The 13,514-nt window shown below is 38.4% G+C and overlaps 1 protein-coding gene across 2 annotated transcripts; it reads right to left on the reverse strand.

Annotated features, from left to right (window-relative positions):
• Window positions 1-324: 324 nt before the first annotated feature.
• Window positions 325-8,054, reverse strand: klhl22 (kelch-like family member 22). Of its 2 annotated transcripts, none has more exons than XM_020928332.2 (8): window positions 7,914-8,054; window positions 7,386-7,641; window positions 7,006-7,171; window positions 6,303-6,614; window positions 4,541-4,950; window positions 3,952-4,144; window positions 3,229-3,462; window positions 325-2,434 (listed from the first exon to the last, which is right to left on the reverse strand). In XM_020928332.2, the coding sequence occupies exons 2-8, from the start codon at window positions 7,631-7,633 to the stop codon at window positions 2,099-2,101; spliced, it is 1,899 nt and encodes a 632-aa protein (XP_020783991.1). In that variant the 5' UTR covers window positions 7,634-7,641; window positions 7,914-8,054; the 3' UTR covers window positions 325-2,098. The 2 variants fall into 2 exon arrangements, with proteins under 2 accessions (XP_020783991.1, XP_020783990.1); XM_020928331.2 differs by having other exon boundaries at window positions 6,291-6,614.
• Between the last annotated feature and the right edge of the window lie 5,460 nt (window positions 8,055-13,514).

A 13,514-nucleotide genomic window follows, 5' to 3' on the forward strand; every position in this document is an offset into this window, starting at 1 on the left:
CAAGCTGCATAAAACTAAAGCACCAAATGGAAAGGAACTCAGAGAGACTACAAAAACATGGCCACAAGGCAACAAAGTCAATACGCACAGCAATTGGTTGGGAGTATCTGAAGTGATTGGTTAGTTGGTTACTACCAGTGTTGTTACTACATAAATACTGAGTTGAATGTTTCTACCTACAAAGACAAATAAAACTGAATGTCCAGGGAGTATGCTACTGCAAATAAAGTCCCTATAGTTTGGTTAACCACTTTAAAACGGATTGAGTAAAATAAGAACTGCACAAATAGGTAAAGTAAGAGGTACACAAATTGGTAACATAAATAAAACACGGTGAAATCATTGTTTAATTACAGTGTATAATGGATAGTATTCTACACATGATTCGGACACCAAACAAAACTTAATTTCTTTAACTAAACATATAAAATAATAATATAAATGTTTGAAAACATTATTATAATGTTACATGTTATAACTAAAAACAATAGACAAACATGGTGACTTGTTAGATGTCCTTAACATTTGACAATAAAAAGTATAATTCTGTAGGCACAGGACTATAGGCACAAAATCAAAAAAGATAGTGTTTTTGTGATGAGGTTGAACATAATATCGTGTCCATTTTCTCATTACATTATTGCACCGTCACCTACATAAGCAAGAACCCCCAGTGATATTCAAAATTTAATTGACAACAGTACAATGCTGAGAAACATAGTCCAAAGAGGCTCAATTTGGTCTTCTGATATTTTATGCTATTATGGTCTTTTTTCAAAGTTTGTTTTCATACCTGACAGTTTTGACTGCTCACTAGCGCTTTTCCTTAGAGTGGCCACTGATATTGCTGTGATGTGTCCGGTCAGTTGATTTATAAAGGTTTTGACGCTGGCTTCCTACCGGTGGAGGCAGGAAGACAGCGCCATCTGCCGTCTGACTTTCTCAGGACAGTATCACAGATGTGTGAGAGTAAAAAAGGGCAATAAGAAAACATAATATCAACACACCAGTGAAACAGTACAGAAAAATCAGGGAATTACTCGTCCACCCAAAAGACAACATAGAACCAGAGCATAAATGTAATGTCATATACGAAATACCCTGCATGTCCTGCAATAAAACATACATCAGGGAAACAGGGAGGGCGTTGAGTACACGAAAAAAGTAACATAGTAGAGAATGCAAGAAGGAAAGAGCGAAGGCGTGCAAACAAGCAACAAAACACAAAGCAGAATAGGAAGAACTCAAATTTCTGACCATTGTAATAGAGAGAACCACATTATGGACTGGGATGGAGCAAACATCATTGGGACAGAGGAAAACAAACACCGTTGCTGGATTAAAGAGGCAATTGAAATACAGAAAGGTGCCCAAGGGACTATAAACTAGGACAAGGGGGCTTTTTTACTCTCACACACCTGGGATACTGTCGAAGTCAGGAAGGAAGTCATCCTGCCTCCACCAGGAGGAAGACAGCCCCAAAATCTGTATAAATCAGCTGACCGGACATGTGACAGCAACATCACGTGACCACTCTGAAGAAGACCGCTAGTGAGCAGTCAAAACTGTCAGGTATGAAAACAAACTGTTGGTCTGAAAAAAGAACCTAATAACATAAGATGAGAAACATGTATCCTAATGCAGCTTTATGTCAATAAAATGTAGTGATATTGCCAATTGCATATTTTAACAAATTATTATTATTTTTTTTCTTTATACAAATAAATAATGAAAGAATAAATTAATAAAAGTCTTTTTCAGGAATTTTTTAATTGCTCAGAGGCACTCAAAGTAACATGCAAGGAAACAATGCTAAATATATTATATTTAAAATGTGTACGTTTTTGTCTCTGTCACTCAAATAAAGCACTTTTTAATCACGAAATGTCAGAGCTTGGATCAAATGTATACCTATTATATGAGTTTATATCTGTGCAGTGAAGCAGATATGATTTAGGTGTGACTTGAGCTTGCAAAATGTTAAAATATATTAGCCAAGTGGTAGAACATTTCAACCTTGGGTTAGTACCACAAAATATCATACAACTCCATAAGGCTGAATAAAAGTGCATGACAGTCTGTAGTGTTAAGACTCAGTTTAGTCCTCACTGGAGTCCTCTGAGTTTTCTATGACATCATCCCATGATGCTTTGCTGCCCTCCCAGCTCTTGGACTGAGCGATAACAGCAGGGGGCATGAGGACAACACAGGCGGCCAGCCCAGAAACGCACTCTGTAAACTCAGTGTCTGTGTCCCATTCATCTGCCTCACTATTATACACATGCACATATTTCATTCTGTCACCCCTGTCATGAGAGCGCCCCCCCAGGATGTAAATGCGACTGTCCAGGACCGCCACACCAGGCTCTCCATGACCAGCGGGAAGCGGGCTCACCACAGACCAAGAGTTAGTGGCTGGGTTGAAGCATCCCACCTGTAAGAAATAAGTACACTTTAATAAAGTTTCACAAAAACTCCTGATTTAAGTGTTTAAGCAAAGACACTGTGATGAATACTATGGCTATTATATTACTGTAATTATTGTATAGTTGTAATGCCTTTGTATTATTATAAGATAACATTAAATTAAAGGTGCAATATGTCAAATTCGGCGGTGGCCGCCACATGCCTGCTTCATCAGTATGAAATTGGTTTGCTTGGAATTTCACATATTTTTTCAACTCAAAATTACCCACGAGATGTGTATGTTGCTTATGATACTGCATTATATATCAAAAACAACTAGGAATTACGGTCACATTTTATATAAATTGTAGAGCCCTATTATAATGAATAAATTCTAGACACCAAAGCAGGGGTGGGCAATTATTTTTTCCAGGGGGCCACATGAGAAACAGAAAATATTGTAGAGAGCCGGGCTAAAATGCTTAACTCAATTCTACATAATATTAATTGTACTTCTTTATTAAAAAAAAGCAGTAAACAGCATTGTGTTGTCAAGCTGGTAAGACTGGTAAGAGTATGTGAGGTTGCATTACAAAAAATCTATTTAAATAAAAAACACCTCTAAAATAAAAGCAATGCCGCTTTAGTCCATGCATGAGGTAAAATGATAAAATATGTTTATTTTGTAATTCCAAATCAGCCTAAATGGGCCAGTCAGAGTCAACTAAAAGGCTGTATGTGGCCCGGGACCTGTACCACACCCAGGTTTGCACCAAAGTTAACCTGTATTTAAATCTAACCTCCAGTAGATTGGGGTGTTACCTTGACAACATCTCGGCGATACCCATGTTCATCATTACTTCCCCCGATAACATAAACTCGTCCATTGACTGAGGCCATGCCATGCCAGGCCCGCTCCACTGGCCCCTGAGCGCACTCTGTCCAAGCATTCACTACAGGGTCATAGCAGTAGGTCTCTTTGAGGTAAATATTCCCTCTTCGACCACAAGTGATGTATATTCTTCCATCAACAGTAGCCCCAGCATGTGCGTAGACCTACACATAACATTAGTGTCAATTAGCAAAGAATGAAGTACCACAGAGTATTTTAAGTGTCATGCTTAAATCAATTGAAATAAACCCAATCAGTTTATATACCATTAAAACCAAGTCTAAATAATGCTACAACCCAAAACATGCTACAGGTCTCCAGAAGAGTTAATAGTCAAGGTCAGTTAAATACAATCAATCAATGAACCTGCCCAGGGACTACAGGTGGAAATCAGCACTGATGCTACAACCTGATGTACAATGCATCTCTCCTGTTAAGGTTAATGCAAAAATTGTGCGCTGTCCTTGTCTCAACTAAATAAACAAATAAATAAACAAATAAAATAAAATAAATAAGCTTTTAATTCCACAGCAAGCACCCCGCAGCAAAACTAACTCTAAATCAACACTGGAATTGGAAAAAGACCAACCATGAACTGTTTATAGTGCCATCTTGTGGATACAGGCAGTATTACATGACAGGGTTAGTCATACCTCTCGCTTTAGAGGTGATACATATTCCCATCTGTTAGTGCGTGGATCATAGCGCTCCACCGTGTCTAGTTCGTTGCTATAATCCCGGCCTCCAATGGCATAAATGTGACCACCCGTCACACACACACAGTGGTCCGCATGCTGACGCTGTAAAGGCTGGATAGTGCACCAGCGATTATGGCGAGGATCATACCTGGGCATGGAAGACAAAAAACTTTATAATTAACGAACAACTGAATCATAAACTATTAAGTCAGCTATTAGTAATAAGAAAACATTTACAAACACTTTCTAGACATCTTAATGGAGATACTTAATTTGACAGCACCCCTATCCCAACACACACACACACACACATAACATTAATATAAATAAAAAGGAAACAATCAGAAGTCAACCCATGTTGTCTCTGTGGAGATGTTTGATGCTTTGCCTGAAATGTTTCCTACAGTGGAATACAATGGAACATTTCAGGCAACACATCTTTATGGAAACCAGCTGATGCCAGGCCCTATAGTGCTTATTTAAATCGAAAATTGGAAAAACAAAATACTGAAAAAAGTGAAGAGGGAAGCAAATAACATCTCACCTCCAACAGCGAGTCTCAGCCCTAAACCTCCTGGTATTCTTGTCTCCTCCAATGAGATACACAAAATTGTTGAGCACCGCAATGCCCTGGTTGGACATTTGTGGACCAGGCGCTGCATTCAGCGTCCTCCACTCGCCCCAGCTCGGGTGATACACCTGAAACAGAGGCTCTGGGTCGATGTATGGGATGGAGCAGAACATTCCTCCGAATCCTAGGATACAATGCAGAGTGGAGCGTGGCTGTGTCAGGGGACTTTGGAGGACAGGCTGCAGGATTTCCAGTTCATGATATTTAAGAGCTTCAGAAACCAGATCCCTCAGAGGACACGGGCTGAGTCTGCTGTGCAATCTCTCCAAAATATGCTTCTCAATCAGACAGAAGCGCACGGTCTCCAGCATTTTCAGGTTGTCCTTTAAAATACAATATACACAAATATGATGAAATATGAAGTAGTCAGTGATTCTCAATGCACTCTTCTCATACAAATGTAATATTATCTTTCACCATATGAATAAATATTTTCTTTGGCTTTCCTCCCAACTTCCAACATCCTCCACAAATGTAAACCTTCTCTTTACATTAAGCAGCTTATATTCATTACGTTCATATTCCAAATGCACTTGTGGAGGGTCTGCCACTAGCTTGTTTCCACTGAGATGTAACTGATTGCCAAGAATGTTCCACAATCAGACAAGCAAGTAACACCACTATGCCAAGTTACAGATCAGATGTGTGGAGAGGTGGCTCTGCTCACAGTAATAAGAGAGTAATAATTATAACACCTGTATTTGAATAGAACAGATAAGTTCATGCAATACTGGGGAACATTTCTGACAAAGCAATGACAGTGTGAACCCCCACATCAGAAATGACATAGTGCTCATGTCATTTCTAAATTTTTTGTAACTATTCATATTCAACACATACAAGGTATCCTGGAATCGTGTCTGTGATGGCTGGATTGACAAGTGTATTCACCAATCAGAGAAACACTTGGCTCATTCAGTGTCAAAACAAACATGGATGGCTTTGTGCATTTGGAGAAAATCTTAATAATAAGAAGTAATAGAAACACGGATACTGTGGTTAGAACACCATGCAAACAAGCTGCTAAACTGGGTGATGCTGCATTTATGTGACCTCAAAAACTTAAAACTAGTTTCTGACAGTTTTAGAACACAAAGCTATTTTGTGGTAGAGAATGCAACTAAAACACCATGTACACTTTTTGCTTGCAGAAAATAAGTTCCTTTAATGTTTAGTTCCACTTTAATGTAAGTAATCAATCAATTCATTTCTTCATGCACAATAACATTTGTTTCAGTCAGCAGCAGAAGTACTCAGTTTTGTTACTCATGTAAAAGTAAAAGTATCACAAGAAAAAAGCCTATTTAAGTAAAATTATTAAAATAGCTTTTTAAAAATGTACTGTATTTCACAAGCTTCAAATGTAGTGATTTTGATAAAGATTTGTTCTGAATTTTGTTCAACAAAAACAACTGAATCAATGTATTTTTCTAGCTATTTTGTTTGTGTATTTTTGTTTACTCAAACTACAATTGTGTTAAAAATAGTAGAGTAGAAAGCAAAAATACCTTCTTTCAAATATAGTGAAATAAAACTAAACAGTATCCATTGAAGTAAAGTACAGATACTTAAAATGGACACAGCACTTAACCACTTCTACTTTGTTACATTCCCCCACTGCATGCCATTGCCAGGTGTTTTAATCCTGAAAGTGCAGACACACCTGTTGACTGACCTGGAGGTAGACCTGATCAGTCTCCACCTGCTCGGGGCTGAAGTGAAAGTGTAGTGCTGCCTCGTACACCTCATTCTCGCTGTTCACCTGGAGCTCATTACTGTTGAGGGCTCTGTACACCTCCTCCTGGGGCAGCTGTCTGTACACATCCGCCCGGGACAGGCTATGAATGTTCTTGAGGATGTAGGAGTGGACTCGGGATTTGAGTTGTTCCAGCCCGTAAATATCAGCGAGATGGTGGACCTCTAAAATGTTGGTCTCATCCAGCCATGAGTAGAGAAAGTCACAGCAGAAGCCAATGACAATCTCGAGCTGTTCAAAAGATGTCAAAGTCAATAGATAATGTAATAGTAGTAGTTATTTTTCATGTTTATTGCACATTTTATTAATAGAATTTGAGTCATCTCAATGGCAATGATATGATATGCAATAGGCAATGATAGGCAATGATATGTTTATGTTCAGGAAATTAATCTTGACAATGATTTTTAGTAGTGACAAAATATAATAAAATTTAATTTTGTGATTGATCAGTTCTGGGAGTTGGTTTTTCAGTTCTCCATTAATCAGTTCTAGTATAATATTGGCTACTCTCTTTTATAACTATTGTTTCAATACAGTAGAAAGTACCACTGGAGTGTCAACACTTTTGCTTTTACTCTCACAGCAATAAAAAAAAAAAAAAAAAAAAAAAAAACTTTACCTGTAACAACGTGGCAGCAACCAGAACTTCCTGAACACATTCCAGGTCTAACTCAATCTCTGAAGTGTAGATGTAATCAAGTATTTTCTTCATGGCTATGTATGTTACACCATGAATTGGGATCTCACTTTGTTGCGTCTCGCGAAGCCCTCCAGCAAACATCCCCCTATACACACATAAAGTTAGCTGCACACCTGAGATTCATTTTAATTTATATATATATATAACAATGATACAGATTGTTATAATTCCATTGTCTTCCTTTGTCTTCTTTTTCAGAACAGATTAAGCCAAGCTGTCACATAATACTACACTAAAAGTAACTTTGCAATGTATAGATAAATTAAAATGTCATCTCCAACAGACTATAGCGACAGTACCTGAAGTAGTCACAAGAGGCTGCCAGCAGTATGCGGTGAGCCTGTATGGGTCGCCCCTCCACCTGGAGCACCACATCAAACAGCAGCCCGGACTGTCTGAGCCCCACCAGGCCGTCTAGCAGGCTGCAGAAATGGGACGAGCTCCAGAACGTCTGTCGGCCCTTGCGACTGGAGGACCTGGGGCGTCCTCCAATTGGACTTAAGTCTCTGTCTTCAGCCATAGAAAGAAACTTGTACTCGGGCTTCATTGCGTTATCTGTCGAGTAGAAACCCAATTCTTACTATTTATGTAGGTGATATACTCAGAAAGCTACAAAACCTGAAGGTTTGTCAATTTTAAGGCTACAGCGTTATATACATGCACAGCAAGACAGCAAACGAATGTCATTTCCTCCCGGAGCTTGCCTGCATTATTTATACATTATTTTGAGAGGAAAACCCCCTTCATTGCTAAATGGGCTAACCAAGAACTCTGCTAGCTGAACACAACAAGCCACAATGCAGGGAATTCAAGAAAAACAAAATCACCTTCTGTTAATTTCCACCATTTTCATTTAGATGTCCATGTGACGACGGTCCTTACATGAAATCATTTGTGAGGCCTCTAGATTTTTTGACAGCTCAAAACAAGTCTGTTTACTTTTTGGAGTCAAGCGATCACAGATCAAAAGCTAATTGGTTAATGCTGTACACAGGGACCCGCCCTCTTCCGGATCAACATCCAATCGCAAGTTTTCCTTTTCATAGCTACTTCTTTTACTGAACAAGTGGAACATTTAGAAGCATCGCAATACCTAGGCTTATATATCGCTTATTTTAACTATAGTTATCGTTTACAGTTTTATATATTTAATAATTATACATAGATTTAGTACTTACTAAGAATGTGTCTTTTGCACCTGTAAGAAAATTTTTGGCCACTAGAGAGCTGTGTTGCTCACTTTCGGGAATGCAGCAGGCGCCTACAACATGTTCAATACTAATTAGTTAGTTCAGTTCACTGATAATTGTGTAAACAATGAATTCTTGGGTTTCCATGTTCATTCTGTCTCAGTTGTGTTATTACTAGAGTGTATAATACCTGGGAAATTTGCTCCTCATCGCTTTACATAGGCCTTGGCACAATGTCCTTTTTAATTTAAATTTCCATAATGGTTAGAGTTCCCATCCATCTTCACAGAGATTAAATTGCATATATAGTTTCCCGACATATAACTTGAAAAGCCCTGCTACATAGTTCTTCCCTTGATTTATTTTCCTGTCACATGTACATTACTGCAAGAAGGCAGTATATTTTGTCTTGTGTATTAAAATGCCCTTTCCAAATAGTAAATTATAGAATTCCCCACATTTTTATGCACCACCTAGCTAAAGAAATACCCTGCAGCCTGTACATGGGACATCACCATCACCAGCAGAGCAATCACTCTCTCACACAATTGCTCTGCAATAATGTGGCTTGGCCGCAGCTGCGTCTAAGTTAAATGACTGGATATCGCTGAATAGCCTAGTTATTAGCGCAATGTGGACTGAATAGCTTTTCCTAATGGTAACCATGGCATATGGCATATGGCTTACAACAAAATCACTCACATTAATCTTAAGAATGACCGTTTATTGGACTGTAAGCAAACCTATCCAATGCTTATGTTTCAGATAAGCTCATACGCAAGCAGTCTTTGTGCTAAAGGGATGTATAAGGTTTATTTTATCACTGTACTGCATAGCATAAAATAGAAGCCTTGCATTTACTAGTAACGCTGTGCATTGTCACTCATTTTGCATGCACTTCGCTTGCTCTGCACATCAACAAATAACATGGACATGATATCAGAGTCTGACTCTGTAATATAATGTAAATGTTTAACTGCAATCATTTCTGTTGAGAATCAGACAAGGGCACAATAGGCTAAGAGCCACTTAGTAATTTTACTTAGTGGCTAGGAAAGACTGGCCCTGTTTATGTCAGGCTTCACAGAATAAAAAGCCTGATTTTACCATTACTAAGTGCACAGTGCATTAGGCTGTCTCCTCTCGTCAGCTGTACAAGCCAACTGCAGGTGAAAGTGCAGCACTAGCTGAATTAACTGTCAGTCTTGGCTCATATACATAATATGTGCAGTGGTTATACTGTAATTGGATATATTTTGAAGAGTCTGTAACCTGTAACTTGAAATAAAGTGGTGTGCCCATGGCATCTTTCAAATGAAAATCATTTATAATGTAACATCCAAAAGGAACAGACAACAGACACTATTCAACACACAACAGACTCCAAAAAGAGATTTTTTTAAAAAGTATGCTACAGGCAAATGCCAAAACAAGACGTAAGTGTCCTCTGTTTTTAATCTTCAGGACACTCGTTTGTCCTACAAAACAGTATGAAACATAATGATGATGTAACTGTAGATTGCTTTTTTTCTTTTAGGCATACTAAGGTTGGTCAGGAGGCGTGGTCAATCTGAGTGGCTTGCAGGTCTGTAAGGCTGACCACACCTCAGGGCATAATGGCCAATGTGTGATATGTCACCAAGAAGGGGGGATTTTGACACTTCTATGGATGCAATAGCTGCAAAAACATGTCGAGGAACAGCATCAACATTGTTTATTACAACAGAAGACAACATGAACAAAAATAAGAATCTGCACTAGCTCAATATAATTAAGAGCGAAAACTTAATCAAATGTCCTTGCCCTTCTTTTTCTTTTTATATTGTTGTATACCACAATAGACCTGAACGATCATTTCACTGTGAGCGACTATACTCAGATTTGGCAGCTTCTATATTGACATAGCTGCTAGGTGACTGCAAACCAAGCAATAATTTCTCACTTGCACCAAACCCATTCACACTTTCATCCAAAATTACAGTCTGATCAAGGCTGTAAAGAAGGCAGGTGGCAGGACTGCCATCACTCCCCACGAAGATAAACACTTGAGGCTCAGGAAAAACTGCCATAGCGCATGGACGATTTCTTCAGATTGTTTTGTTTTGCTTACAAATAATTGATCAACGTTATCTTTATAGCCAACTTGCAGTGAGCAAGGAGATTATATTAAATTGTGTGTAATCAGTAATATACTTACAGCAGGATCTGTTAGGGTAAACTTTAGGGGGAAAAGCCAAAGACACCCATGCGTAGCACAATAGGGAGTTAGATAAAACAAACCAACTTAACCAAAACATTGGCCTCTTCTGAGTATATTCTGTTCCTCCCCAAGAATTGAAGATTTCTTGCTGGTAGAGTTTCACAAAAATAATCATAAAATCCAGCCATTCTACTATGTCCATGTGCTAAACAACTCAAAAACAGAATGAAGCCTAATAACTTGATCTGGTTAAAAATATCTGCTATGGGGCATAGATAAAATATTCTAATCTGTACTTGTATTAAAGGTGCATTGTGTAACTTTTCTTGTTGAGGGTCTGTCAAATGCTTTTCTTTGTGGAGATGTTATTTCTTTGTCTAGAATCTTACATAGTATGGCATTAAATCTATTTATCTTCATGGAGAGCAAACCAGACTTAATTACAGGTCAGATCTGTGGAAAGCCAACCCTGTTCACAGTCAGAATGCCTGTTTTTATGTCTGTATATGTATTGTATACTGAAACATTCCAGGCAGAGCAATGACATATCCATAGAAACAAGCAGGTGACTGACCATCCGCCAGAAAAGTTACACAGTGCTCCTTTAAAGAAGGGCTCTTATCTTGTTCTGTTTTTTAAATAAATTATTCTTCCTTTGTTGTGCAGATGTGTTGCTCCTATCACCACCACATTTACATTATTTTGGAGAATGGCAAATGTTTTACTTTACACACCACACTTTTTGAAATATATACCTACTAAGTTAAATTGGATTTGTGGAAGAAGATGAACTTGAGATAAGAATCAGTTGGGAGCCTCATAACTTGTTCCATGCTTCACACATTGCCACACTTTTCCCACTGGAAGGAATTGTACAAGACAGCAGCTAGAGACTGTCAGCCGCCTGTTGAACTGTGTTTGACAGCTTCTCTCTGAGGACGACTTATTCCATTACTAATGGAACAGCACCCTCTACGGTGCATAACAAAATGATTAATTTATACTTAAAACCATATTCACTTCGGCATCCATTTTTTCAGTAGCTTTCTCAAATCACAACCCATGTAGAGTATCCTTGGAAACTGCCATCACTCCTCTGTAGATCTTGCAATGAGGCCAAGCATGAAGAGACCAACACTGGATCAAATTTTAATTGGGAAATAGTTAAAGTCTGGCCAATGACTGCGTAGGTGGGTGCTATAAAATACTCAGCATGTCAGTGGACCTGGATTAAATAGGATTTTTAAAGTCAATATTAACCACCTCTGGTGTGTTTTGGCTGCTCCTCGAATACAGTTGACACTCCTTTTTTTACAGGTGCTATTTTGGGGTGTGACATCTTCCACTTTATTGAATGTGACATTAGAATATGTTGAGCATCATGAGCTGACATGAGCACAGGGTGTGAAGCAGAGAGAAACTGCTGTTACACTGGCAGAGACATGACCGGAGACTACCTCACAGGGCAGGTGCAGGGGCACGATGGGAATTCATATCAATTAAACAGTGAAGGTCAGCAGGTCTAATGTACAATAGATGGATTCTGCCTTATGGTCGACTAATGCAATTGAGTTTTAATAAAGCTCTATCTCTGCTCCTTCACTGTCCAATTTTCTGTCTCCCAGTCTTTGCTATAATCCATTTCCTTTTGGAGGCTTAATAGCAGTTTTCTTGGGCTAAAAATATACGCTTGCACCATTAGTCTATATCCATAAAAAACATTCTTCGCAGACATAATTGAAAAGTGAAATGTCAAAACAATGATAAATAACTTCAGGTTTTTGCATTTTCTTTAAGAATCATGAATCAAGTGATAACCAGTTGATTCACCATACATCATACCGGTGTGTTGCATAATGGCAAAATTAGCACTTGGAAGTTGCAAGTTTAATTGATTATTTGTCATCTACATTGACATTACCTCCAGTATTAGACCAAGGCTTATCCATAGCCACTAATTGGAATCAGTAGATGAATGAATGTTGATATTACTTGTTTTTGACAAATTCATAGTTTTAATTATGTCCAAGTATATACTGTATAGCCTTTGTGACATCTATATGTGTGTGTGTGTGTGTGTGTGTGTGTGTGTGTGTGTGTGTGTGTGTGTGTGGGTGTGGGTGTGGGTGGGTGTGTGTGGACATGTCACTAAAGCATTGCATACTGATGTAAGTAAGTAAAGAGACACTTGCTTAGGTACCTAAGCGAGTTACTACACGGGGGCACACATCATAGTGACTGAAGACTTAAAAACCATAATAGTTCTTTAAAGATGACATTTATCTATTCTGCAATATGCATTACTCCACAGATAGTGCTCTGTTAGGGAATAAATGTGCATGCAAAAGTCCTATTTTATCAGGGGGGCAGAAGGGCGCACTCCGTCACATGGGATTTGACTGATGCAAGCTTCTTCCAGCAGCATGGCATTTGTTCAGAACTGGGGTCAACTAAGAAGCCTCTGGGAATCTATGGGATGCGATTACAATGATAGTGTCACGACTCACTTTAACATGAGGCCAGGTCACAGTTTCCACTGAACATAATAAGGTTACAAAGGAGAAATTATATGCTTTATATGTGCTTATGTGTATGGGTGTATGTTGCTTGTTTTTTGTTTTGAGTAGTATTTGAACAATGTAACCCTATGTAATATCTGTTTAATTTATTTGTGGTGAATTTATATACAATCCGTATTCTTAGTATTTCCACCAACCTGCTAAGGGAAGGTGTAAATTAGTATTCATGCTAGAACCTGGCATCAGCATCTCTCCTATGTCTTTTGTTTTGCTTAATGGCCCTGTCTTGCACTGCCCCTGTGTAAATAAAAACATACCATACCATATACAACTATGTGAAGTAATATTAAATCATTTTTAATTTATGCAATATGTAAATGATAGATTACACATAAGTTATTTTGTAATGTTGCAAAGTACCTGTCCGCATGTGAACTGATCAATGTGTGCAGTGTTCCAGGAAATTAATGTTGAGGTATTTTAAAGGCTCATGCTATTTTCACCATGCATGAATGTAAA

This window comes from Boleophthalmus pectinirostris, unplaced genomic scaffold (genome assembly GCF_026225935.1).
Source record: "Boleophthalmus pectinirostris isolate CB_2022bp ecotype Guang Dong unplaced genomic scaffold, ASM2622593v1 HiC_scaffold_4, whole genome shotgun sequence".
NCBI classification, from domain to species: domain Eukaryota; kingdom Metazoa; phylum Chordata; class Actinopteri; order Gobiiformes; family Gobiidae; genus Boleophthalmus; species Boleophthalmus pectinirostris.